The sequence below is a fragment of the Orussus abietinus genome, unplaced genomic scaffold (genome assembly GCF_000612105.2).
Source record: "Orussus abietinus isolate OABI.00-Male unplaced genomic scaffold, Oabi_2.0 scaffold26, whole genome shotgun sequence".
NCBI classification, from domain to species: domain Eukaryota; kingdom Metazoa; phylum Arthropoda; class Insecta; order Hymenoptera; family Orussidae; genus Orussus; species Orussus abietinus.
Window position 1 is genome coordinate 1,149,560 of NW_019395989.1, and position 27,845 is coordinate 1,177,404.

Here is a 27,845-nt window from a genome sequence, read left to right on the forward strand (position 1 = left end):
CTCTCACACATACTCGTCGAGCGTAGCGCCGAACGCACACATACTCAACGTCTCGACCCGTAGCTTGGCGCTTGGCTGGTTGGGACGCGCGAAGATTTCTAGGAGCGATCGCACTCACGCAGATTCGCTGCTATGAGAGTTCCGTACGCGACACCGACGCGTGCTCCAAAGCTCCGCATCACGTCGACTGCGAGGCAACAATGTACTTAATAGTAGTAGATAAGTAGATAAAGTCATATGGAGCGTCACGAGTGTTCTTCCTTTACCATCAAAAGCGAGCAGTGTCGGTAAGCGTAGGTAAGGCACCACCGTCAACTGCCGCATGGTATTACCGTCACGAGTACGTGAGCCGCCAACGGTCACTGGTAGATGGTACCGTTATCGCGAGTGCGCGAGCTCAATATCAGAAATTCGTTGTGCCGCCCTTGGGGGCAAAAAACGGTGAAAGCTAACGTACGAAACCAGAGGGCAGCACAGGATGCGATCGCACGATCCCTTCCGTGAGCAATCTCCCAACTTATCTCTTTGCATACCAACTCATTTCTGATGCATATATGTGCATTTGACGTTTGTTTATATGGCTACTTGAAGTCGTAAGATTTGTAACCACTATTTGTATCAAAATGTATAAAGGTGGAAGACCAAAAAGTAAATTATGGGATGAAACAAATGGACAAGATGGATGTTTATAACCTAGCGGATACAGCATGCTCTACGTCTGTTTTGTCTGCCATATGTGATACAATTTCTCTTGGTTTTCTACGTTTTCTACGGTAAACTACTTGATTTACGTAATATACGTCAAAAACCTCGAAAATCGTGAAATTACCCAACCCTTTTTAACCCCTTCGACTGCTACGCGAGGTCTAGATATTTATGATCTAAGCAGCTGATCTAATTACCCATCCCGTTGCTTGTCACCCCCTCCCTGTCCCACAAAGTTACCACTTTATGCTCAATCCCCTATATTCTGTGGTCCATGGGCCTATCCCAATGGGCTTCTGAGAGACGTCAGAGTTGGTTGGAGTTCATCGACGTTGGTTTAACCTTTTATTTAAAAGTATATTCAGCGGAAAAATGCCACCGTCTTGTTCAAATAAATATTGTACGTATGTGAAGCCGATTTATGTGATGGAAGAAAAAAGTTTAAAAGAAACCATGGTACCCAGTCAATTGATCATATGTCTTGTCTTCGTTTCTGGAGCTGCATTTGCTGTCATCGGTGCGTTTTTGTCACTGTATTTACGAAAAGAGATCTTGGATTTCACAGGTAAATACTCGGTTCTTTCTGTCAAATCTATTTACATCATCTATATATAATTAAAAAATAAAAGGTAACGATCTTTACAAAATACAGGTAAAGAGGTTCGACATACATTTGCTCCTTTACCTGATCAGAATTATTTAAACATTTATGACGACAGGATATTGAGTATCACTGTGTCAACTTCTGAGGTACAAGAAGTTCAACAGACAAATGATGCAGGATTAGAAGCAGAAGCTTTGACCTCGTTGCATTTGGCTCTAGAAATGAAATTGTCTGGCAAGAAAAACAAAGCGATTAAGTTATATCGACATGCAGTGGCATTAGCTCCTAATCATCCAGATGTTTTAAATTGTTACGGTGAATTTCTTGAACATACTCAAAAAGATGTTATAAAGGCTGACGAATTTTATGTTCGTGCATTGACACACGAACCAAATCACGAAGGGGCATTAGTCAATAGACAGAGAACAGCTCGTGTAGTCGAAGAACTTGATAGAAGAATGTTAAGAAGAATCGATGAAAAACGTGATGCCTTGTCTGTCATACCTGATAACGATGCTGCTTTAATTCGAGCTAAAAAGGAGGCTTATTTTCAACATATTTATCATACGGTTGGTATCGAAGGTAATACCATGAACTTAGCACAAACTAGAGCTATTGTCGAAACGAGAACAGCTGTTGCGGGAAAGAGCATTGATGAACATAATGAGATCCTAGGTTTGGATTCTGCCATGAAATACATTAATGCTACTCTGGTTAATAGGTGAGGCTATTGAAATCTCTTTAGTATGTACTTTGTAAATTTTGCTACGATCCTTATGTTTACCTGTTACCATTGCACATGTTACTCTGCATTAATTTAACCAATTTAAATTCTTTCACAACCTTGATAAAAGAATAAGTTATTGTCCATGTTTCTGTAATAATGTTATAGAATGGGTGCAATTTCTATAAAGGACATTATTGAGATACATCGACGTGTGTTGGGACATGTGGATCCCATACAAAGTGGACATTTTAGGCGTGCCCAGGTTTATGTAGGAGGTCACATACCACCAGGACCTGGTGATATTCATTACCTTATGGAAGAATTTGCATTGTGGCTGAACAGTGAAAATGCTATTAGGATGCACCCTGTTAGGTAAATGGTTTGAATGGATCTAAAACTATATAATCATGATAAATTATTTCTCATCAGGCTTTTAAATCCTTGTTATTTGATTATTAATAGATATGCAGCATTGGCTCATTATAAATTGGTCCACATTCATCCATTTTCCGATGGAAATGGTAGAACATCCCGACTACTAATGAATATGATTCTCATGCAAGCTGGTTACCCTCCAGTGATTATTCACAAACAACATCGGCACAGATATTATGAGAATTTACGAATAGCAAACGCTGGTGATGTACGACCATTTGTCAGATTCATCGCTGAGTGTACGGAGCAGACATTGGATCTGTTCCTTTGGGCCACTAGTGAATTTTCGAAACAAGTCCCTGCCTTGGGTCAAGAATCACTAATGCCAGATAATCACAATACTATTGTAGTGGACGAAGAAGGAAGTAATGATTTTGAGAATGATTAAACAAATTTTCAAAACTTGCTGCCACCAATTGAAGTCGCAACCAGGCTGAATAGTTTATCCGATCATACCGATCATGCAGTTAAGAATTCTACTATGTGATTCAATGCAATTGACTCAAGTCTGTCAGGTTACTCAGGAACTTGTACTGTCAGGAAGTCATTGCATGTAGACAAAATTGTCTAAAAATCAATAATCTACGAACACTGTGAGAAAAACTGCGATTACTGAAAATTATACTTGAATTTTTGAACTAATAACAAGTGTTCAGTGTATTGACGCACACAAACAATTCATGCAGTGCTGTTGCATGTACATGAAAGATGTACTTTTAACCGAAGCTACGTTTGAAGATCTCGTTTGGGAAGAAAACCAAAGAGTGAGCTTTTGGAATGCTGGAAAAGTGACCGTTAGTGTAGTTATTTTTAAATCTAGAGATTGAATCTCGCATTGTTGCAGGCAGTGTTAAGTGCTCTATCGCCGAAGACAAAGGTGCCGAATTAAAGTATGTGACTTCCATTTCATATCGATATTTAGTGTTATAAATTCCAAGTCCCTCTTTGAAACTGTGATATCATGCATACTTATTATTTATTCACATACATTAGTAAAAATAACGTATTGAGCTCAATACGTGTGAATGAAACAAGCTCATACAGTGCAGTGCAGACTTGCTGGTCGAGTTGGCACGACACGTGAAAGCTAATGGAAATGAATGAAACGTTAAAAATAAAGTTTTCTGCAATACCAAAATAAATACCCGTATGACATTATTCCCCGTAATGCTCCAACGAAATTGTGCCGAGATGTAGGAAGAAACAGGGGAGATAGTGGAGTGGGTAAACGTTTTAGAGGATTTCATTTTCTACAAATTTGGGAGTTTATTCATAAAGCAACAATGTGTCGCCTCCTTAATACATGTATGCACTCGAGATTCGTTTTCACGAACGTCAATGAAATTAGCAGGGACCTACGTTTTTCAAAACACATCCTCCGGGGTTGTCAAGTCTATTGTGTCATGACATACACACACGCGTGTCGCTACCGATTTAATAGAGGCGTCTCCCATGACGATCCAGTGCTCCTTTCGATACGATAACTTATTCGCATATAAAAAATAATAATTATATTAACACTTTTTAATTAATAAGCTTCGCATAGAATATTTCTTCACACCTTCGAAACATTCTGCGCGACAACAAACGGTGGGTGCTTCGTCAAATGCAAACTCGTAAGACGGAAGCCACGGCTCATTCGTTACTTCTCTCTACGAAGACCGCTATCATTCTTTAGAGCAAATTGCAAAGCTCGTGAAAGGCTAAACGGCTTTGGTAGAATTAGAGTTTACGTGTACTAAAGAGAAGAAAAAATATCTAGACATGCTGGCGTACACGTGTAGCGAATATTAAAAGAACCCAACGTTCGTTTCGCGAAAAACTTCAAACTAGACCTCCATAATTGATCTCAGCTCCCCCCTTACTAGAATCGTTAAATGTTCCTCTTTCTCGCTAATCACGAACTCGAGAACACTTATGACGATGCGTCGATAACGTTAATGACTCGAGCTCCGTTCGGAATATTCCATGAAGAAGGCTATTTTGACTGTTGTTTATGAGTACGATGCGTTCAACACGACGCACAGTAATCCCTCCAAATATTCTCTAATAACTGATTAGGAATACCATAACGCAAAAAAAAGAAATGAAATGATTGGACTAAATATCAACTCCAGCCAGTTTGGGGGGGGGGGATGAGGAAATTCATTTAACATTAGTCATATCTCGTGAAAGATTCGATCGCGAGCTTTCTTTGCTTCGAGGGCCACCGACTCTGAGCTTCGACCAGAATATATAGGATATTTCTAAGCAATGAATATTTTCTTTCTCTCTCAGGTGTATATATATATATCAAAGATATAAAGGTCAGGACAAGAAGCGACAACAGAAATGATCGAGATTAGTACATGTCAGTGCGAAAACTAAACTATTATTGGGCCATCGGTGTATCTGGACGAGGATTATAATATTACCGTAATTAAATTTACCGTCTTAAATTACAGCTAAGTGTTACTTTTGAAATCAGTCATTATTTGGTTTATTACAATATTCGCTCACTAGAAATAAGTTAGTCGGACTATGCGGACCTTCCTAAAACCGAGTACTCGATTTCAGTTGTTTTTTTTTTCGATTGCCCCCAACGGCCGGCCTTCGTATGGTTCCATTGGTTTTACATAGTAAAGATAAGCAATTTAATTCAGACGAGAAAGGTCTGTAAGGGGCATGTTCCCGACGTATCAACGTGAAGGAATTTCTAATTGCATACTTCATTTGTGGAAGGACTTCGATACGACTCCGATTCCAATAGTTTATTAGGCGACGCAAAAAAAGGATCTCTTCCTTAACCCTTTGACTGTAAAGCCCTTTCGACGTATGGTCGAAATTCGTGATCGCGTGCAGGCTATTCTGGATCAAATGTTGGGCGTATATGTACACGCCCATTCGCGGTCAAAGAATTAAAAAACAATTCTGCGCTAGGAACGCGACCTCATCAATTGGAACATCATCTTTTTGACGGGTACGAAACTTTACGAAAACGGTTTTTGGAATCCATGTTCGTATGTGTTATCGATCACTTTCCACAGTTATATCTGCATTCATACTTAAGATGTAAGTCGTTAAAATATTTTCGGTATGTCAAGTGTTTTAAAAGCGGCAACGAGTAACACCGTATTTTACCATATCTTCCAGGCAAGTGGATATCAATTTATACCTCAAACGTCCCGCGTTTCATCTAATGAAAAACAAAACACTTTTATGATTTTTATTCTCGAGTATTATAGTAATAAAGTAGTTGAAACACATGGACTTCTTCCATTAGCACTGCTTTTCTGCTTGCGACAATGAGAATTTAGCGATACAACACAGTTTCGTTCTCGTTAGGACATTCTTCGGTGTAGCGTCTCGGTTGACTTCGACGTTTCTGAATATTCAACTCACTGCGATCCGTTGGTTTCCTCGTTAATTAATACATCTTTTTACAGACACTTTTCCCCTCTAATTTGAGAAAAAAAAAAGAGAAAAGAAAACGGAAGATCTGCGAGACGAAAATCTCCGGTGTACGAAATCGGAACTTCGACTACTTTATTTCTTATTGCCGTTGCTACGACGCGGTACAATCAACACAATTTAATAAGTAAACTAAGTGAGCAAAGGTAAGTAATACGCAGTATTTATAGCGGACATAACACATCAAGGGGAGAAATCAAATTTAAATGTCTGAGACTGGTATTCCAACAAGGCGTTAAAGATTTGGATAAAATAAGTTTTAAATAAAAATAGTCTGATACGAACAATGAAGACTTGATTATTGCGACAAGAGGAATAAAACTTGAACGTTTCAGTGGTTGGGATATTCCTAAGTTATCTCGACACGCGAGGATGACTTCTGATCTTTTTTCGTCCGGAGTTAGTACTAATACTTTACGACGAGCACACAGATCGCATTCTAATTCGTGCAAACAAAGGACTTCCTGGTGGTCGGCGCACGAATATCGTTTTCTCATGCTCGTTTTATCGTTACATCAACAATTTCACATTTCACTTCCGACATGGTGTTCTAACGATAGGACTACTTACGTCGTTACGGGAGACAGTGTCATTGCGCGTGCCAAGAATCAGAAATCTTCCTCTATTTCCCATTGTCACTCGAAAGCCCAACAAGAATAAAGGCAGAGATTTTCAAGCGAAGTATTAGACTTTGGTACTCAACGTCCGGTTCTCCCTTCCCAAGTCGTCGAAATGCTCGGGAAGGGCGGAGAGGTAGAAAGGACGAAAAAGGAAGGAACGATAAAAGGCCGAGTAAGGAAAAAAACAAACGAAGCTCCTTTTCCAAAGCTCTCGATATCCGGTACAGGAAATTCGAGTTTACTCCGAAATATTCTACCGTTCGTTCCGTCCCACTTCGTGATCGGATCGAAACGATTAAGGAACGATTGAGAAGGTGGCTACGACCGATAAAGAACCAGGTAAGTTAGACTCCCAAAAGTCTCGAGTATATTCGACACCGAAGATTCGCGTTTGTTCCTCGGCACCTCGACTCCTTCCTCCTTTCGTCTTTCGCGTGCGCGAAAGGTGCATCGGGACACGAGGGTATATAAGGGGGGACAGGAAAAAAATAAAGACATGAGGATGAATTAAGAGAAAAGCGAGGGGGCGTCCGAATTTCTTAGGGGAATTCGAGATCCTTCGGAGGCATCCCCGAGGAGCGTGGCGACTCGACCGAGGGCATTCTCCCAACGGTTGGCTGCGTGTATCGTATCTCGAGATATTCGTTCGTCGCCGGTTATATCCTGCCTAGTTGTATCGCAAGTTTCTCGAACGCGTCATCTTCTGGCTGATCTGCTCCTCCTGGAGCAACTGACTTCGGAACTGGCTGACTTGGTCCAGGGCAGCGTTCAAGGTGTCTCTCTGGTGCGTCAGCAATTGCTCCCACTTCTGGGCATAGGCTGTAACAGAGAAGAGCGAATCCCGTCAGACCCAGGCCGTCATGTACGACCGCCGGTCGTTCCGTTACCGTTTCGCCCCGAATGGCTCCTGGATCGGCGAAAAATCGAGTCGCGGCGTTCGAGGAGCCGCGAGTTGAGCGCCCCTTACGTCAAAATCAGCTGACGCTCGCACCCGTCGACCCTCCTCGCCCGCGCGCTCGGTTAAGTCAAAGTCTTATTAAATTAAGCGCATCGGGTCTCATATACAGCGCGATGCGTCAACGCGTGGAGGATGAATAATCAATCAGAACGGCGCTTAACCTCCTATATAACTTACATTGCACTTCTGAATGGGTTATCATCTTTGACTCGTTGACGCGCTGCGGTTTGTGTGACATCCGACACGTTCGGTAAGACTTCGACCTTACGCGGCAAAGCACTCGCACGGCGCACAATCCTACTTTCCGTCTTCCGGAGTCCTTCGACGTGATTCCACCTCCATTAAGGTAATTCTCCGACTTTATTCGGGTCGAGTCACTCGGCGTAGGAATTGTGCACCGGCGGAAATTGTTAACGCTCTCGTGATTAGTACGTGCCGTGCATCAGCGGCTCTCGTTAGGCTGGTGAACGAGATTAGCGCAAAACAGTAAACAGTTTGCCATACGTTGTCAATCCACAAAAATAACGTTTATTAACAATGACGTTGTGTGTACAGTACATGAGAAACGTAGTCCGCAGTGGATTCGGACGGACAGAACTAGCTACTCAAGTTTAACGCGATCTCGTGAGATTCTTTCTCTCTTTGCTGACGGACGAGGATACGGAGGAGGCGTAAAAATATATATGTATATATATATATGGAAGCGAAATAAATATCACGATTCTTGCAAGGTGTGTGCTTAAAAACTCCTTTTGCGGGACATCGATGTCGACAAAATTAACCCTTTGCACTCCCAATTATTGAGATGTCGATTGTTGACGTCGAGTCACCGTCGACAAAGGAGTGCAAAGAGTTGAGGGAAAGTCTAGGAGAAATAAAAATAAGCGAATTTCATCCGGATCCAATCCATTCCGGTGGCGAATTTCTATTTGCAGGAAAGCAGCTTTCCAATAATACGAACTCTCTTAGAGCGTATCCAAGTAAAAACGTATCTTTAAGAGGAGAGGTATTTGCTCAGAATTTGACATTAAATCCCTTGACTGGACACGATATATGGCGATCAAAGGAGAACGGTTAAACGACATTATTTTTGAGGATTTCCACCGATTAGATAAATATATGCATTGGTGATCGCGACGATCGCACGCTTTGCCACTTCGATCGATTAGTATAACGTAGCAAAACTTAGTGCGCTCATTAATGTAGACAAGCAGTTCGTTTTAGGTGCTTCGTAAGAAAGAAACAACTGCTGTTAGTATGGTAGATGCCGTACCGTCGGAAAATTGCTTTCTCTCTTTGAGACGTCTGCATAACGAGAACCTCCTTAGGAAGGACGACTTAAACTTTGTTCTTTTCCGTCTCAAATCTGTAAGTGTTTCTGGCGTTACATACAATATGCGTTACACGTGGAGGCACGCGTTATAACGAGTTACCTCCTAGATACGGTTTACTCGTCGATGTAGGCGAGAAAACCGTGCAATTGGAACGATTCGTTACTACATACTCTAGGCAAAAAACCATTAAGGATAATCCGCGTTCTCGCTTAGTTCCTCGTCGGTCAAGGTGTACCTTGCGGCACGCAAAACGAGGCTAAACTCAAAACGGACACACGCGCACATGCACTCATGCTTGGTAAGTGATTTCCTGCACGATGCAGTTAAGGAACATTCTTCATATAATTCCCCGGAAAGTGCATTCGATAAAGCCTCACGAGACTTCTATTCTTTCCCAACTTTTATCACGCTTCACTCGATTTCACAAGAGGTTTCCCTCTGACTCGGTTATAGTCTACGGTCGTTAATTGAACTGTATCAGTTGTCGACGGCAAGACTATTATCGAGGAGAGGGTCTTAAATGAAATGCCGTTCCAGAGAGAGTAGCTTAACCACGTAATAAGGTTTCGAGAGTCTGACTTGTCACAAAGCCTTTCAATTAATCTTAATATAACTGGAATAAATTCAATCGTTAAATCTAACTAGCCGATACTTTTTAACCGTATAAAAATAATACAACTAATATTGCGTGTTCATAACACGTGGCATATAAAACGGTGTGCATAATACTGGATAAAATGTATAAAGACTAAAAACTAAGGAATGGAATCAACGTGAACACAATCATAGGAGTGGAAACGAGATGCCGAAGTAACGAGTACGAAACGATTTGTCTGTCCGGCGTCATCACCTGAGAGATAGACCTCATCAATTTGCTTTTTGAACAAAGATGAAAAATGCAATATAGGCTGTCGGTAGAATAGCAAAGAGTATTAAATTCTTCAAGAACCACCAAATTATTTCATAAGCTTGCCGGCATAAGGATCGACTCTTTTGCTTCGAGGTCGATCGAAAATCTCCTAGTTCCTTAACGGACGTGCCGTCATCCGTCTCAAAGCTCTTCGTTGTACCTTGGAAGCTTTTGACATTTATATACAATTTCCCAGATGTCTCGGTACAATGAGGAGCGATAGAATCGGTGTCGTTAAAAATACGAAGACTGTGCGTAGAAAAATCTTCATCATCCAACACTTCAGACGTTGCTTCAGGCTCGACAGGTTTGTATCTGATTCCGGATCTGCTGACTACCATATCGTCCAAATTAATCCATTCGGTTGCGACGTCTCTCGATTCGTTAGAAAAATATCTTTCTGAACTATTATTAATATCTTTGGCAGGACTATCATCATCGAGGTTTCTGGAAATCCAAAGTCCTTTGAGATCGTTGGAATGGCGGTAGTTTACAGACGCATCAGCTCTCTTCTCCGAACTGAATATTCTCTCCTGAATATCGGAATCTTGAGTGCAATACGTATCATTGTCAATAGTCGATGATCCCAGCGTGGGTGTAAACGTGGTGCCGAGTTTTGCTGACTCTTTGGAAGAGCAGCCAGTCGATTCACGACCAGAGTAATTCAATTTTCTAGCTCGGTTGCCAAACGTGCCGGTCCAATTGTACTTTGAAGTTTTCTTACTATGAGGTGTTGGATATTTTCCTTGTGCAGGAGTAGTGTTACCGCCTGTTGACAGTGATTGGGAGAATACACCTTTGTGTGGGTATTTCCTGGAGACAGTCGGAGTAGATTTTAGTCGTTCTGCAGGAAACCTCCTGACTGTCGATTCAAGGTCCGTCGCCTTCTCGTCCTCGGAAAAGGGCTCCTCGTCGCTGGATGGGATGATCTCTTCAAATTCTTCGTCCTTCCAAGGAGACCTCGACTCGGATAAAACGATGGAGGAGCTCAAACTCGAGCGTAGATTCGAGATACTCGATGCACTGTTCGTGCTGTCGTTTATTTTATCAGTCGTGGAATAAGCCGCGCTGCTGTCTCTCTGGATGCGGCTTAATGCGAAGATTGAATTTGCCTTAGCGTTACCACGAGAATCTGCCATAAAACGCGATGAACATTGATTCAAGATAATATCGTTCGATACTTTCAATCATGATTTTCGATTTAGTAACAACTTTAGTCGGATCGAGCTCGAACGCTTTACAGGGACCAAGCTCACTTTCTTCCGTTCCGAGCGTTGCAATGACCGAATTACGTAGACGTGTTTCGAGACAGCGGGAGGGTAAAGATGCCTTCCACGTTTAAAACATTTTTATTTAAAAATATTTAGGCAAGAGGGAAAATTCTGAAAACAAGATCCGGGTAAAAACTCGATCCGTGTAAAGCAATAGTGGACGTGGTGAGAAGAGCCGAGCCTTGCACTTGACATCGGGTAAAATGAAACAATCAGATATAAATTTCTTGAGAATAATCTGAGATCCCTAAAAAAAAAAAACTTGTACGATTCTCGTCAATTTCTTCTCGTGATATTCGGCGGGGAAGGAATTATCATCCGAATGGCCACACTAACCCGAGTGCATGGGAAATAAAAGTTCACGGCACATTCTATGAAGCTACCTATAGCATAGAAAGGGCACGCACATCGAATCAAACAGGCAAACAATAATCAACGCGTATCTACGGGGAAGATCGGGAAAAACAACCGACTCACCCTCTTGGTCGTAGTCCACCTCGTGTGTCGCACTAAACACACTGTGGGCGTCATTTAGGAATCTGGTCGTAGTATCCATAACCACTTTATGTGTGTCCAGGACCTCTTCCTCTAGCATTTGCAGCGCAGAAACTGCCTCGTGGAACGTGTACAAGTCTTGCGACAGCTCTCCTTCCTAAAGAAAAGTGAGTGCACACGTGATTATCTCTTTACCGAGAACATACAAGTGAAATATAACGGACGACTGATCGACGTTACTCACGTTCAGAGACCTAAGTTGTGCTAAATCGCTGTCGGATAGTACACTATTGTTCGCCTGGTCTTCTATTTTCATGCTCCTCTCGTCGTCCGACGGCGACGCTTTGAGCTCCGTTGGATCGGTCGCCGCTAATTCTTTAACGCGATCGGCATATCGCAGAGTGTTTAAAGAATGTTCACAGGAACTCATCCCAGGACTGATCATGGCGATCTGAAAATCAAACACGATCGTGTTACATTTGCTCTATGCTTTGATTAAAGAGCTTCGAGTTCCGGTGAACGAATTTATTATTGCTCCTCGATACGTACCATGCAAGTCTTTGACTTTTCGCCGATGAAACTGTCCCTAAGGACTTGCGTTAATTTGCTAGCTCTAAATGGCAAATGCGTCCCTTTGCGCCCTAATGCGCGAATGCATTCCTTCAAGGCCAAAAGCGACTTGTTGATCTCCGCACCTTCCATGCCTGAGAAATGTCAAGATAAATTTAAGCATCCCGCAACCATTTTGAACGTGTATTAAATAATTCATTAAAGAAACTGGGTAATTTTTTCGTCAGAGTCGTCTCCTAAGTGAACTTACGAGTCTGTCTGTTGGCCGAGGAGGTGTCGGCGCCACGCTCGTTTCCAGCAAGATCGATCAACGAAAATTTCCCGTGAACCTTGTGGGTTCCTGGAGTCCGTGCGATGATCTGAAAGACGGCATGCGACCTCGAGGAGTTGGAGTTGGCGCTGGTCTGGCCGCTGGTCCTGGCGCTATTGCCATGTTGAATGAGCTTCAGTACCTCGTCGCAAGTCTCGACGACCTTCTCGGTCAACCCAACGATTTGCACCTATCGAAAGAGATAGAAGGGGGGAAGAAAGAAATTCAAACAGTCCCTTACGTTTCATCGTATGGGATATCGGATCGAGAAGAATCGCTAGATTTTGATCCTCGAAGACGTTCCACGAACCTGCTGTTTGCCATCCTCTAACACTCTGAGCTTCTCCTTGTCGGCGAGCAAGTCGAAGACCTTGCCGGAGTAGATCTCGAAGAAGCTGGCGGAGATGACCAGGTTGAGGGGTCGGAATTTGGGAGATTTGAGACACTTGAAGACATCTTTAGCCACCATGGCGTAGATACCCTTCTTGCAGTCCTGGGTCTTGCCGTTGAAGTCGCCACCCATGGTGTGAGTCTTCCCGCTTCCGGTTTGGCCGTAAGCGAAACACGTGGCCATTCCGCCCTCGAAGATGGTCTGTACGAGCGGTTTGGCCGTGTACTTGTAAACGATCTCGTTGTTGCAGGTCTCGTCGAATGCGTAGTCGAATCGGAAATGCTGGTTGTCCAGATACTTGGTCAAGTCGACCTTGGCCTTCGGCTCGTGGACCACCATTTGATCCTTACTGGGTACGCTTATCACATCGACCTCCTTCCGGGCAACCTCCTTCCGGTTAAGAGGCCGCTTCCGCACGCAGACCGTGATCTGATGATCCTCCACGGCGTCGGTTTCGCGTAGGGGCCTGAACTCTATGCTATTCTGATAATCTCTGCAAGTAGAACCGCCTTTTCGTCAATTCCAATGTACAATTACTACATACAATTGCGTTAAGCTTGGCGACTCGAGATCAGTCCTTCAAAATAAAAAACGACATTAACCTAATCATGGCGAGGAATTCCCAGTTCGGGTTTCCAGGGTCCAGATTCATCAGGGCTTCCTTCTCTTCCTTGAGCTCCGCCTGTCGCTGTCTCCTTTCCTCCCTGTTCTTCTTCAATCTCTCGACTTCTTTGACGACGTTGGACCGCCTACCTCTGCCGTTCTCCACCTGCGTCGTCTGCTGGTGTTGCAGCTGCAACTGCTGTTGCTGTTGTTGTTGCTGCTGCAGTAATTGTTGCTGCTGCTGCTGTTTCTGCTTGCTCAACGAGGAAGCCGCGGTCAGTGCCGGTGTCGTCGGAGTCGGCGGGATATTCTCCACCTCCCGACGTCCGGTCAGACCCGACACGGAGTCGCCGTGTCCGTTAACTGACGTCGCCGGGGGCATGATGTGCGTAGGGCGTCCCGATTGCCTCGCAATCTGCCTGTTGGAGCCAGCTGGAAAATTGAACGACATTGCCAAGAGTATTATTCGAATCTCGGCGTCAGGGTAACAAAAGTACCACGAATTTTAGGAACCTCTAAGAATCTCAACCCTTTCTATACTACAAGTGACTATAGTCACCTATCATCGCACGCTCGCCGTATCCTATGGGTGACTATAGTCGCCCGTTAAAATGTTTGATTGATTCATAAATTTACTTGAATTCTTTTACTTTATTTTCTTTACTTTTTGATTACGGTGAACATTTGTCGTGACTGGTCCTTACTATAGCGCTGTACTCGCGATTCAAGTATTCGTGCAGCGGAAGCATACCAGTGAAAATCGAGCCGTCTAGAAAGGGTTACAACTTTAGCTTCCCTTTACACCAATCAACCCGAACGGCGATCCGGCTTTAATCCTAACGAGCTATTTTTTCACCGAGCAAAAAAAAAAAATCACCCAAAGCAACGCAATGCCATAGAAGATACTTCCCCGATTCTTCGTTTAAATGGCGAATGTACCGATTAGTTGTTCCGTTTACACGATCAACGAAGCTCTCTACACCATGAAGACTCTAAACGAAGTCTCTGGTTACCAGAGTCGGTGAGCCACGGAGAAGCTCGCGTTTCCTGCGTGCTGTCCTTGATTTTGTTGCGGCCTTTGAAGCAGTAAGCGAGGGGGTCGAATCTCATGGCGGAGCACTCAGCAAAGCACGAGGTAGCAAACCGGGTTATCGGGTAATCGACTCGCGGTTCACGGAAAATCGGCTGTCCACGCGGAGGACTGAAAAGGGTCGCAGGAGAAGAAAGCGCGCGGCTCGAAGTTCGCTCCGCACTGCTCTACATCGGTCCGCACCGCTCTACACCGTTCCGCACTTCTCCGCACCGCCGTCGGGGTCCTTGCCCTTGCGCTTTAGATATAGTCGGAGGAATATCGATAGTAGCACGGTCGGCCGACGCGCCACACCGTCGAACGTCGTCTCGACGAACCGCTCCCTCGAGTACCCGAATCTCTCCATTCCGCTTCAGATTTCCTCCCGACTTTAAGGGGATGTGAAAGTGGCATCTGAGAGAGGTGAATAATTCATGCAACATCTCGCTGAACTGGTTATACCGAATCATCTCAAATTTTACAACGTGAACATGGAGTTCATAAAGAAGGTCCTAACACTCGTGAGATTTCATTTCTTATACAACATTTTAATAATACCAATGGATAAATATTTTAAAAACATTGACATTTCATGAGTGTCAGGACCTTCCTTATAGTCTCCATGTGCACGTTGTAAAGATTAAAACGACTCGGTAAACCCAATTAGAAGAAAAGTTACACAAACGATTGATCCCCTCGAATGCCGCGTTTACATCCCCTTAAGTTACCTTTCAGTCGGTATTAGGAATTATTTCTAATGAGTTCAAGGTACCAGATACTCTCTAGCTTCTACAGGAGAAACTCCGACGACGTTGAGACAGAAGAAAAGTGTGAGGTCTTACCTTTGACCGGGATAGAGGGCCTGGTGGAGTTCTGAAACGAAAGAAGACGAGGATTAATACGAGACACCTGGACAGGCCGAGGAGCCGTGCGAAAAGACTCGGTTCGGTGCGATCAAGCGAGGACTACGAGAACACGAGATGGGAAACCATCAGGCTTAGTTATCTCTCGGTCACGTGCAGGAAGTCGTCCTTCCCGTAGCCGAGGCACAAAGAGAAAAAAGGGAGAGAGAACGAGATGGAACTAGAAACGCTTTTCCAGCTCGTTCGTCGTCTCTCCCTCTCTGGTCTCCACGTGTTTCGGGCGGGTCGAAAGCGACGATCGTTCGTTTAAGACCTTCTGGGTCATCTTTTCCGGATAAATCGCGCGACTCGCTAGCGTTGTCTCGAAGGGTGCGACGCGTCCGCTAAGGATGCTTTTTGCGAGGAACGAGGAGGAACGAGGAGGAAATGGTAACCACGTCGGCGAAGGAAGCAAGTCGCGATCGAAGAGCGAGGAGATAGGAAGGAGCGACGAGGAAACGACGCGCGTTACCGAGAGACGAGAGGTGACTCGTACAGGAAGAGTTGCGGAGGTCAGGCCGTTCCTCGCGTCGTTACCGCCGTGTCGTCCCAGGGAGCCGTCCTCTTGGTTATCCAACTCGTCGACACCCTCGTCCTCGTCGTCGGAAGAGTCCTGCGGTACAGAGACCGACGGGTTCCGGCGATTGCGATACCGGTCAAAATTCATTCGGCGCGATCGCGGTCGGACGCAGTCGATCGAGACGATGATGGGGATGATCACAGGAGCCGAGGAGTCCTCGAGAGGACGTTCACGGGAAATGGGGGAGATTAAATCAACGTCGACGGGGAGGGGCGTCGAGAGCACGCGGTGCATTCGGCAAATCATGCGCGTGAAGAGTGCCAGGAGGAGCGGAAGGTGAAGGGGTCCCAAACGAAAGGAATGACCAAATGTACAGAGTCGACGGATGGGCGGATTTTCAGATCGGGGATTTCGTGGTCCGAAATGCGTTGATCCATCGGCGATACACGTCCACGGTTACGAGCAGCGTCCATGGAGAGAAAAAGACGTAACCTTGTTAGTTAGCAGCTGGTCGTAGGCGGCGATTACGCGGAGCAAGCGCAGTGTCGCCGGTCACGTACGGACGAAAACGTCATTCTAACCTCGTGGACGGGATTGAAACGAAAACCGATACTACCCTCGGAACCACCCTCGAAACCGCCCGACAAAAAAAAAATTTAGTTACAATTACGAGAGCAACATGGCTAAAGTAATGCAATAACATGAACCATACAAATGACGAGACGAACTACATAGAATGGTAAATGTAATCTTGCCAATAATTGCCATATCCATGACGCTACGCTTAAAAGTTGCAGTAGTGAATTACCATTTGGAATGATAATATTAACATTGCAGAGAAGTTTCGATAAGCATCCTGGTACAGCACTAGTACTTTGTAATTACCTTGACTAAACAGTGAAGTAACCGTTACTTCGTTCTTAACTCTTTTAGTGCCGGCCGAAGTCGTTAGCACTTGTAAAACGACGATATATCGTTGCCCGGCACTAAAAGGGTTAAACTACGTTACTTTGGTTGCCACAACCTCCTGGCAAGGTTATCCCGTATGTCGCCATGCAATATGGTTAAGATCTTCACAACTGCGGTTTTCCTGAACATTCTTTTCTTTTCGTGCACCTTCGAAACCATCCCCGAGACCATTTTCGAAGATACCACCTGTACTTTCGCGAGACGCGACCTTCTCCGTCGGGTGCGTCTTATTCGAAATCGGCCGAACCGGCGACACCGGCCTCTCACCGCCGACGAGGAGGCCCCAAAGGAGCTCGTCGACCTCGACGACCGTCCACCCGGTTTACCGACCCCGAGCGAGTCGCGCCCGGTCGCCCTCGGTCGCGCGGATAACCTTCTCGGATTAGCGGAATTAACGCGGACGCGCCGCGCCTGTACCTGGAAGACGAATAGATACTGGAACATGTTAGGAAGTTACACCCGGGACAGTGGAGGAACATGTTTCTTCGCCGAGCTCGGAAGGAGGTTAGATGGGTATCCTGGGCAACGCGTCAACAAATTTTCATCCCCAGTCGATAATAAGCCGTACCCGGGTACGCGGCCGCTCCCCTGGCCGGGGTTTGATCGCTCGTCCGGTTCGCGATGGTCTCGGCCGAGAAGCCGTTCGCCATTCTCGCCGATATTCCGAGATCGATCCGGTGCGAGCCGCCGACCGCGACGCGCGAGTCCACTGAAATCGCTCTGGACTACTTTTGCACCAGAGGAACGGATCGATGCTCGTAAAGGACCTCTAGCCGACTCACCCTTGCCCTGGAGGCGGAGAGCATGTGGTTGTTCATCTGAGGCGGTGGTCCCATCGTCTTCGGGGCCAGCTCCGGGTTCAGAGCCAAGATCGCGTCGATCTCCACCTAAAACGATCGAGAAATCGGTCAAAATGCAACGTCAACGTATTTACGTCGCGGAAGTTAACCGATCGAACGTCCGTCGTGCCGCGACCGATCGTTCAAAGTATAAGCGCGTACCTTCCTGCGAGGGATTAGACTTTGAGAAAACATCGTTCCACGGCTCCCGATGTCGCGATTATCGTAGATCGCGAACACTCTTTCCGTTCAAGGATCGGTTCTGGTTTATCCTCGAAATCGTCCCCGTCGTAGCGATCGCAAGGATGGACGGATAGGTAACGCGCGAATGCCTTGAAAAACGCGGTTTTTGGGCCGAGCGATCAGCTAATGCGAACGGTGAAGCCTCCCGAGCATTGGCTAAATCTCGTCGGCCAAGATCGACTCGAGGCGGCTCTCTCGAAAGGCCTGGCCGAAATAGACTCGCGATTCTCGACAGGGGAACTCGAGAGGTTTGCCTCCTTTAACAATTGCATAAGCGCGGAATTGAAAATAGCCGATCGACCGCGACTTCCGGCGGACTTTGAGGAAGAGGAAGGCGACGACGCGAGGATCTCCCTCCTCCTCGACGAGTCGGCCCGACCTTGACCTTCCGTTGCACGAAACGGAGTCGAACGCATTTGAGGGCATTTGAACGAATTCGAACGCGTTTGTCCTATCTCATTTTTAAGTGGGAACACCAGGTGAAGCTTATTCAGGGAAATTCGCTTACCTCCTTGCCCTTGGTCTCGCCCTTTTCGAACCATTCTACAGTGACGCTGCGTTGCTCCCAATTGACACCGGAAACGATGGCCGAGTGAACGCGACCTGCAAAAAAGGAACGATGCGCATCAGTGGGACGTGGCGAGGGCTCGACAAAAACCTTTATTAAGTGTAAGTAACCGAAAGTTTGCGCTTCTGCTCCCTCGGCCCCACGATTCGGGCCGAGTCTAACTTTAGAGGCGAGTGCGAATTTTCTCTTAGGGGGGCCAAGTCTCCGGAACCACTCCCGACCCCGACTGGATCATTCGAAATAAACTGGATCTTCGAAAGCCCGCGCCCTCTCGTTACTTTCATTATTACTTAAATAAGAATAACGCAGTAAGAGATAAAAACGATCATGCCTAAAACTAGTACCGGTTGCGAAAAGATGGTTTCATGAGAGAAACAGAACAATTGAAAATATCTAATGCTCTTAGAAGTTCCACTTCCGTCGTGAGCAGTGGGCTCGCTCGATTTTTAATACATAAGATAATAATTTATTCCCTCCAGTCTCAAAAGCATCCTTCGACGATCCTATCGCTGTATGCTTTAACATCGACCTTGTTACTTCTTCTGCCTCCCCCACGTGTAGTTCCGCTCTTGGCCTCATTAATAATAAATCTATCCATCTATCTACCCTCTTCGATCTTCCCGTCGTCCTTTCCGCAGTTCTCCTCGCCCCGGCCGTTCCGTCGCTGGCTCGGAACTTTCCGAATCGAGGAAACCTTCCTCCCGACGCGTTCGAGTTTCTCATCCCTCTCAAGGGGAATCTCGAAGCAGCAGGACCCGAATTCGCCCTGACTGGACGATTCCGAAGCACGACTCGTCCCAAGGTCCGTCGGCGCCGAGGTCTCTTCCGGATTGTCCAAAGGAGGGTTCGAGTTAGTCCGATCATGGATCGGCCGAGGTAGCTTGGAGCACCTGGAGAAGGTGAGGTCCGGTTGGGAGGACCCGTCGGTCCTGCGCGCCTCGAGAGTCGCGCCGTTCTGGAAGGGGGCGCCACCCGTCCCTTCGTCCCCCGGGGGTTCCTTCTCGACGGGGAGGGAATCGCTCTCCACTCGACCAGGAGCCTCCTCGCCGGCACCTTCCTCCAGGGGTTCCCTTCCCGACTCTATCCGGAGGTTGTCCCGGGAGCCGGCGCGGTTCGAGCCGCATACGCATCCGGTGAACCAGCCCATCCGACGTTTCCCGGCGTCCCTCTGGTCGTACGACCTTTGCTTTTCGCCTATACGTTTCACCTTAACGTTTCGCGCCGGCGCCGACCACGGCACGCGAGTTTCGACTCCTCGTCCCGGAGTCGCCGATACGATCGTCACCCTCTGGACGCGCCTCGTCGACTTTTCTGACGCGTCTGCGACATTTTCGGACCGCGACTCTCCCCTTTCGGGAGTCGGGAGGGGGCCCCGGCCGAGGGGGGAGGGCGACGGGGGGGAGCAGGGAACCGGCCGAGGGACGAGTTGACGTAACGCGGCGTGTCAAGGCCGCCGAGAGCGGGCGCGACTTTGCCGGTCGGAGCGCGACGCGCGAGTGACGAGTCCTCTCGCTCGGCGCGGCTCCGCTCCGCTCGGTAAAATCCTCTTTCTGCAAGTCGGTAGAAATAGATGCGCGCACCGCTTTCTTCCTTTTCGCCGATGGACGATGACTCCGTCCGCCTCTCTTTCTCCCTCTTTCTCCCACCCTCTCTCTCCTTTTTATCCAGACCGCGGAGTGGCCTGTCCGGAATCTCAGGAGAAAAGGAAAAAGCTCTTCCGCTCTTTCGGTAGGAATTTCCGATCCGCCGGTGGAAACGGGGAGGAGCGCCGATTCGGCTGTCCCCGGCGCGGCCGGAGTAGCGACGGAAAAGGATCCGCGCGGATTTTGGAGGCGAGCCGCTTCGAACGGCCCCGTTAAAGGTCGATTTACCCGCGTTCGTTCTCCATTCGTTCACGGTCTATATCCATTTCGGCAACTTCGGTGTGACTATTCATCCTTATCAAAGGCGTCCGTGATACAGAAGGTAACGCGAAGATATCCTCGCCGGGGGTGTCGGGAGCGCGGATACTGAACCGACACTGACTGGACGGCACGGATACGGAAAGGTCGAAACGATCCCTTTAGAAAACGATGTATTATATTTGAGCTTCGCCCACGATCGGAGTTAGGGTGCTTCGCATCCTTGTGCAGGGATTTATACGGAGTCGTAGATTTATCCCTATTAGGTTTAACATCACTTGGCTTTTTCTAATTGTAATTAATAAGTGGAATAATTTAAATATCCATCGATGTCTTTCGTGATGTTCACAAACGGATATCTCGGCTTCTTAAAGGAACCTTTTACTGAGAAAAAATTCACCCTTTGCGTTCTTGGTGCATCCCTTTGCCATGGTTCCGTGCACGGATTGCACGGTATGGATACCGAATTGATACGGATAGGACATGTGTAAATCGACCTTAATGTCGGGTATATGTCTGAGCACGAACACGTATGTTGCAAGGTGAAATCAAATGAGCATATACACGTGTGAATTTACAATCGAAGCGCGACAAACTGCCTCGGGTTGTCCACGGTAATCAAGAAAATCGATATTGGTCTTCTAGTCTAGGTCGATGTTGGAAAACGTACGAGTCCAAGACCAGAGCCAACACCTGACCGTGACATCAAGACCAAGTCTTACACTTATTGCTAATTGCCCAGCGCACGACTTTACGAACGTCATCCGTCCGAATGTCCATTAATTGCCTGTGATTTCGTTTGTAAACCAAAAACGGTCACGAACGACACAGGTTCGGTTCACCTCGTCATACCACGTTCACGTTTGCGAGATGTGTCCTCGCCTTAACACATTCGCAACCGGCAAATTTTTTCCGTTTCAAATACCGAGTACCGGCGAAAATAATGAAATTCTGAAACTGGTCGCCGCAAACTTGTATCGTGTATCGTTATGGACGTGATTCATGTCAACGGCAATCAGCAATTGAACTTGAAAAGACGTGAATTCACGTCAGCGGTCGCGAATGTGTTAAGGTAAAATGAAACACGTCGTTGAAAATAATCCCCTTTTAAACTCCAAATCTTTAAAGTGTCAGGATAATTCTTAGGTGTTCGTGAATCATTTTTCAGACAGTTCGGTTGCATATCCTTAAAAAAGGTGTCTTGTTCGAATCGACCGATTCGAGGGGGGTTTACATCGCCTTAACGGGAAGGGTTCCCGACGAGACTCCGTCGCGAGGACAACGTCCGACCGAACGTCAGCCTCCCTCGATTCGGAGGTCCCCCGAGGTTGCGACTTATCGGATATTAAATCGAAACGACGGCATCCTGCCTGTCGTGGACGGTGGGTCCACGTCCCACGGACGAGCCAACGGCCTCCGCGTCGGCCGCGACGAGATCCTTTTAGGCTCGGCGCAAAATCGCCCCTTATTAGGTTCACGATCGCATTTCCAATAACCTTGAAATCGATGCGATGACTAACGCGGAACCGAGGAAGAACGGGGACGACCCGCTGAAAGACAGTTTCTGCCGTAGAGGATCTCGGGGTAGAAGCTGAAAGAGCGCTCTTCGAACGATCGAGCAGGTATAAGCAGGAACGTAACTAGACGAGTGCAACAGGTGGACTCGCACATGATGTCGAGATATAACTGGGAATGATATAGAGTCCTAAACTTACGGCATAAGGCTCTCGAATATCTAGTACGGCACTGGATACAGGTATCGGTTGATCTTATCGACCGGTTTTGGCGAAGGTTGGCGGCACATCGCGAGTCGGTACGGCAGGGCTTCGCTTCGCCGGCGCTCGTGGCGCCATCTCTGGAGCGCTCCGCCAACCGTGTGCCGGTCGACCGCCCTAAGGGCGGCAATTCGAAAGGTCGCTCGGCCGAGTTGCGACACGAGATAGCCGTGTCTACGTACGGAAGCGATGCGTATCGAGTTGCCTGGTTGCATCACCGGATCGCGTGTCCGTGCATCGTGACAAAAAATTCGCGCTTTCGAACGATCCGCGCATCGACGTCGATACGGTGTCTCGACGTCGCGTCTGTCGATCTCAAACCCTCGTCCCACGGACAACGCCGACTTTCCCGAAGTGGAATCCGAATGATACGGTTTTATCGATGATCGATCCGTCCCGATGTTCGTGCACGAGAGGCGCGGAAAAGGCGGTTGTACGCAATTCTACCGCACTAGTCGGGTTACAGGTAATGCGAGGTAAATCGAGGAAGCCGATTTCCGACCTCGCCCTGCTAATCCACGGTCCGAAACGAAGCGCGATCGGAGATTGGCAACCAGCCCGTCGTCGCGTCCGACCTTCCGACCAGGTGACAAGAGTCGACAGACGATCGATTTGCCCTCGTTTGCGACGAGCGCCGTCCCGACGCCGATATTTCATTCTTCCGGCGTCGTGTGACGGAAAAGGCAAAAATTCCGATTGGCTGCTAAAAGTCAGCGCCGAGAGACACTTCCGTCGTAAATACAATTATTTCTGTGGCGCAGAAGTTCGACATAGCTGAACGAAGTCCCCGACGGACGTCTCTATGCGTTTGGTTAATCATAGATCACACTAAAAAGGGAGTTTCCGAAATTCACCCTCTAAACGGATAAAAAGGAGTAAAATGGGTGTTTACAAAGTTCTGAATATCTCTGAAGCCCACTTAGATATCGACTTGATTTCTACCTAAAAAATACCATAGTCACCCATTAAAATGTATACATTTAAATGTTACATTGATTCATAGCTTAAGTCGAATTTTGTGATTTTTCTTTTTTTTTTTCGACTTGACCACGGTAAACGTTTGTCGTGATTGATCCGTATTGTAGCACTGTGTACGCAATTTGAGGTCCGGCCAATGGAAGCATACTTGCCAAAGACATGGGGTCTAATCGAGAGCGGGCGAATACGCGTTAAGTAATCCTTAACTAAGAATTATAACCCGAACATCGGCGCAACCGGCCCTAGCATCCAACATTAGCGCGGAACCGCGTGCACCACAATTCATTCGCTCACTCCCTCGGCGAATCGACTCCTGATCTCGCCAGACGAGAAGGAAACTTCCGGCGTCCCCTGGAGCGTCGTCGCGGCACGGAAAAGCGATACGAGGCGAGGTAGACTAAGGTTAGGTAAGGTAAGGTAAGATACGAGGAGCCTTCGCCAGGGCGTCCTTATAAGGCCGCGCCGCCCACGTGCTCGCCACGGCGACTTGCGCGCTTTCGGGCACGGACTGCTCGCTCTCTCGCTCGCGCGAACAAAGAGCGCGGATTCGACCGGATTAGTAGCAACGAGGATCGAAGATCCGCCAATCGGCTCGAAATCCTCATTTCACGGTGCTAATCGCTACCGACCGAGCCGGCGCAAATCGTTCACGAGCGCCATTCCTGGCGAGCGACTCGAACGACTTGAAAAGCGACTCGCGGCGAGTGCGGCGCACCGAGCTTCGGATACCGAGGCTCAAATAGAGCACGTCCGAAAATACGTGCGCGTCGGGTACGAATGCCCTCGCGAAGGACTCGACTCGCCGGAAGGGCCGCCGATCGAGTCGCGCTCGCGATCCGGACGCAAACCCTCTCCTTTCTTGGCGAACGATCTGACTCACGCGACCCGAGGCGGTGGGCCAAGAGGAGGGAGACTCGGAACGGGAGAAAGGCAGAAAAGCAGAAAATCAAAAGAGAGAAAGTAGGGAAAAAAGGCCTAGAAAATTTAATCGGCGAATAGGTCGTACCATTTTGACTACGTTCGCTACCTCTGGGAAAGAGAATTCGAATCTATCCGATTCCGCCCACCGGCCTCCGCACCTTGCGCAACCTCCTCTCTACGGCGAGTCGTGGCAATTTCCGATCCCGAACGGGTCCTCGTATCGACCTCGCGAATCGACACGACCGACACCGAATCAATTCGGTCCAGTGTCGGTCGAGCATCGAGTCACTCTTTGAAACATTGGGAGATGCACCTCTCTCCGTGTCCTTCGTTGCATCCCTGTTTATCTTGACCCTTAGTCGAGTGCAATCGCAAATTGACCTTTCCAAGCATACCGAACTTGGTCTTTCCTTTAATTGCGCGCAGAGTACTCGAGTCGAAATTTTGATCTCACTTAGAACCTCTGATTGTAGGCCTTACATGGGTTTTGAGATAATATAGGGAAAGGTTACTACATCTATACAATCGAGGTACTACTTTAGACCTTAAGGGCGTATGAAACTGGCATCTGAGGGGTCAATCGATCCTGAAAGTTCTCATCAAAGTGAGTGTACCGAGTAGTTTCAAACTTTACACCATGAACATGGAGTCTACAAGAAAAAGGCTACAAACGCATGAAATTTCAGTTTTATACAAAATTGTAAGTGTCTACAAATTAAAAAAAAAAAATTGAAATTGCGTGGGTGATAGAACTATCGTTATAACCGCCATATTCACGTTACAAAGTTTAGAACGATTCGGTACATCCAGTTTGGTGAATATTTTTATAAACAAGACCTCTTTGACATCACTTTCACATCACATCTTAACCTTCTGAGTACAGAACCCTCTCGACAAAAGGAAACATCACAAAAAATTCATCAATGTGTTCAGGCAATATTGCACGAAAATCTAAACGCCTTCGTAAGCACAGGGTTAATAGTGGGAGATATTTCCATTCCTTCCACTAACGGGCCTAAAGTAGAACATTAAGAAAAAGTGAAATAGAACCGAAAGAGGGCTTACTTAGGTCACTCAGGTTCAACGTACGGCCAAGATTTCGGCTCGGATATTTGCGGTACCGCGTCGTTACGTCGATATATTTGCTACATTTTTTATAATATACCGCGTCGATATATTTGCTATATTTTTTATTACACACAGGAAGAATGGTCGACACGTATCGATCGGGGTTCGTCGTCGATCTCCTGGAGAACATAGGTATGGAAGTCGGAAGGCAAAAGGGACTAATTCGAGACCTTCGAGGTGTCGTCTAGCCGAGGTCCGCCGACCTTGACATTGCGGATATCGAGGGTCGATTGTGACTTATCGACCCTCGTGCGAAACGCAATTCGGCGAGTCGACCTCGCATCTAGACTTTCCGCCAAGCCGAAGTTGGCTAGGAGGGGCACGATACGTCCCTTCCCTGCAATACCGAGTACGCCTTCATTCCCGTAGTTCGTAATCGCCGCGACTTTAACCACTCCATCGGGGTGAAAGGTATCGTTCGACATACATCCGAACGGTACTCTCCCGATTGCTCTGGGGCGTAAATGATGTAGTAAAGAAGCAACGGTTTGAACGGTTGAAGCGCTCCGGTCGACCGTAGTCTCGGGGCTGTGAACCTGGAATCCAATTTGAGGCACAAAACAAATTAACAAGCATATTTGAATATTCTGTCATGTAGATGTTTGTGCCATGTTGAGTTTTGTTCGTACCATTTCTTTTTACAAAAACCAGAACTTTTCACCCTTTGAACATGGAGCCATTTCGACATATGGGCGAAATTCGTTTGACCGTGCAGGCAATATTGCACCGAACGTCGGGCGCCTTTAGGCGCTCTTAATAGCCAAAGGATTAAAAAAAAGATTAAAAATTCCGAATATGACCATTTTAACGTTTTTGAGGTTCTGGGAGACTCTGAATTTTTCTAAAGTCAAAGAACCCATTAGAGTCGAAAAATCCAAATTTCTACGATTTCGGAATTTCTTTATCTTATTGAACCGTTTTGGTTTTTGTAAACAAAAATGCTACAAACAAAACAACATAACGTAAATGTTTACATCACAGGAACATTCCAATAAGCCTGTTAATTTCGTTTGTGCCTCAAACTGGATTCCAGGTTCACACAGCCTAGTCTCGGGTGTAATCGATGAAGTAAAGAAGCAACGATTTTGAAGCGCTCCGGTCGACCGTAGTCTCGGGCCAAGAGCGAGGGTCGCTCGCCGTTCCTCGTTCGTCTTTGGCACGCGGCTGAGCCAAAAGGAGTCGCTTCCCCCGAGGTAATCTCGAAACGGCCGTGTCTCCACGCGGCTCGCGGATGGCAAAAACGAGACTAAACAGAGATGGAGACTGCCCAGCCAGAGGACGTCCGCCAGGGCCTAATCGGGGCGCAATCCGGCGCCTTTCGATCAAAGAATCGGTCAACGGATATCGAGCCATTCGGATCGATTTAAACGCGTCGTCTCCTCCGATCGAATTCCTTGAATAAAGCTAATATGCAAAATACAGGCTTGGATGACGATAGAACGCCTTTTACCAGAGATCTTGCCAAGAAAATACCGCGACTGCCCGAGCCGGCGCCATGGCGACACGGTCGAGCATAGGTTAGGAATTCAAAGAGGGAAAAGTTCGAAGCACTCTCCTCCAGGCGCGGTCGCGAATCGTCCCATGGGGGAACGCGGGAACGCGAGAATGCGAAAACGTGAGAACTCGGGAACGCCGGACGCGCGAATCGCCGACTCGGGGGAACCGGTTCGAGCCGGTCTCTGCGCCTTCTCTCTGGGAACCCTTGGTTCCCCGGCGACGTTCCCGAGGAGCTCGGACCGTCCCCGGGGTCCAGGAGAAGTCGGGGCCCGAGCGCGACCGACCGCGGCCGACCGCGGCCGAGCGAGACGCGCGTCCAACGGTCCCGAGAGTCCGTTAAATTTCGAGCGGGATGCATCGAGAGATCACCGCCCTCTCACTCACCGTCGGTCCTCTTGATGTTTATGCTGGTGCCCGTCTCGATGTTGCACACGCCGTGGTCCATGGTCATTTAGTAGATCGGCACGGGGCACGACATACGATTGGCACTCGCGAATCTCGGATACGCCCGTGAGACTCTCGGAGGCTCGACTCGGGCCGAAACGCGGCTCCGGGAAGAGCGTTGACAGTTACGGCCGGTTACGGGTGCGTGTGCATTCAAAAACCGAGCGGAGCGCCGCTGCGCGCTAACTCCGTCCCCCCTAGGCCGAACGAGGGAGCCGGATGTCTCGCGGAGCGGAGAAGGCACGCCCGTGGCAGCCCACCCGGGGGCGGACGCGGCGGTGGCGGCGACGGCGGCACCGACGACGAGCTGGCAGCTCGGGGAACCGGCCGCTTAACGCGGACGATTGAGCGCGCCGTGGGGACCCGAGCCCACTTGGAATCACATCGAGAGCCGTTGGTACCGAGCCGAGGAGACCTTTCGTTCGAGCCGGGATCACTGCCAGTGTCCGTTATTGACAACGGAAGGCTGCGAGCGCCAGCTCGCGGCGGACCGATCGACCGACGCGCCCTCTCGCCGGCCGCGGTGCGCGATGCGAGTGGGTCCCTGTGGCGCCATCTTTCGGTCGCCGAAGGAACCCTCCTCGACCGTGACTCGAAGCGCGACCTACGATTCCGCAAACAAGCATAGAATCAATTTCCATATTTTTCTATTAATTTCATCGAAGACGAGGCTGGAAACACTTTATTTTCTTTGTATTAATATGGAAC

At 47.6% G+C, this 27,845-nt stretch overlaps 2 protein-coding genes across 6 annotated transcripts; one reads left to right on the forward strand and one right to left on the reverse strand.

Annotated features, from left to right (window-relative positions):
• Positions 1–511: 511 nt before the first annotated feature.
• LOC105697359 (adenosine monophosphate-protein transferase FICD homolog) lies at positions 512–3,613 on the forward strand. 3 transcript variants are annotated; one of them, XM_012420621.2, is made up of 5 exons: positions 512–773; positions 1,062–1,270; positions 1,358–2,030; positions 2,202–2,408; positions 2,499–3,613. In XM_012420621.2, the coding sequence occupies exons 1-5, from the start codon at positions 661–663 to the stop codon at positions 2,857–2,859; spliced, it is 1,563 nt and encodes a 520-aa protein (XP_012276044.1). In that variant the 5' UTR covers positions 512–660; the 3' UTR covers positions 2,860–3,613. The 3 variants fall into 3 exon arrangements, with proteins under 3 accessions (XP_012276044.1, XP_023289786.1, XP_012276045.1); XM_023434018.1 differs by having other exon boundaries at positions 1,425–2,030; XM_012420622.2 differs by having other exon boundaries at positions 1,120–1,270; positions 1,425–2,030.
• Positions 3,614–4,816: 1,203 nt separating this feature from the next.
• LOC105697285 (kinesin-like protein Klp10A) lies at positions 4,817–27,589 on the reverse strand. Of its 3 annotated transcripts, XM_012420475.1 has the most exons (12): positions 27,078–27,589; positions 18,434–18,528; positions 17,626–17,730; positions 15,295–15,325; positions 13,383–13,815; positions 12,700–13,273; positions 12,330–12,579; positions 12,059–12,213; positions 11,754–11,960; positions 11,492–11,666; positions 8,773–8,865; positions 4,817–7,360 (listed from the first exon to the last, which is right to left on the reverse strand). In XM_012420475.1, exons 1-12 carry the CDS (start codon positions 27,142–27,144, stop codon positions 7,209–7,211), a joined length of 2,337 nt encoding a protein of 778 aa, XP_012275898.1. In that variant the 5' UTR covers positions 27,145–27,589; the 3' UTR covers positions 4,817–7,208. The 3 variants fall into 3 exon arrangements, with proteins under 3 accessions (XP_012275898.1, XP_012275899.1, XP_012275897.1); XM_012420476.2 differs by lacking the exon at positions 8,773–8,865 and having other exon boundaries at positions 27,078–27,588; XM_012420474.2 differs by lacking the exon at positions 4,817–7,360 and having other exon boundaries at positions 8,723–10,875.
• Positions 27,590–27,845: the final 256 nt, after the last annotated feature.

Bases quoted from the DNA above. Each gene is read 5' to 3' on its own strand.
- LOC105697359 (XM_012420621.2), top strand. From the start codon at position 661: ATGAAACAAATGGACAAGATGGATGTTTATAACCTAGCGGATACAGCA. The intron at 2,031-2,201 runs GTGAGGCTATTG...ATAATGTTATAG, and splicing joins AATGCTACTCTGGTTAATAG to AATGGGTGCAATTTCTATAA. The intron at 2,409-2,498 runs GTAAATGGTTTG...GATTATTAATAG, and splicing joins ATTAGGATGCACCCTGTTAG to ATATGCAGCATTGGCTCATT.
- LOC105697285 (XM_012420474.2), bottom strand. From the start codon at position 27,144: ATGACCATGGACCACGGCGTGTGCAACATCGAGACGGGCACCAGCATA. The intron at 13,816-15,294 runs GTAAGACCTCAC...TCAATTTTCCAG, and splicing joins GCCCTCTATCCCGGTCAAAG to CTGGCTCCAACAGGCAGATT. The intron at 11,667-11,753 runs GTGAGTAACGTC...ACTTTTCTTTAG, and splicing joins CACAACTTAGGTCTCTGAAC to GAAGGAGAGCTGTCGCAAGA.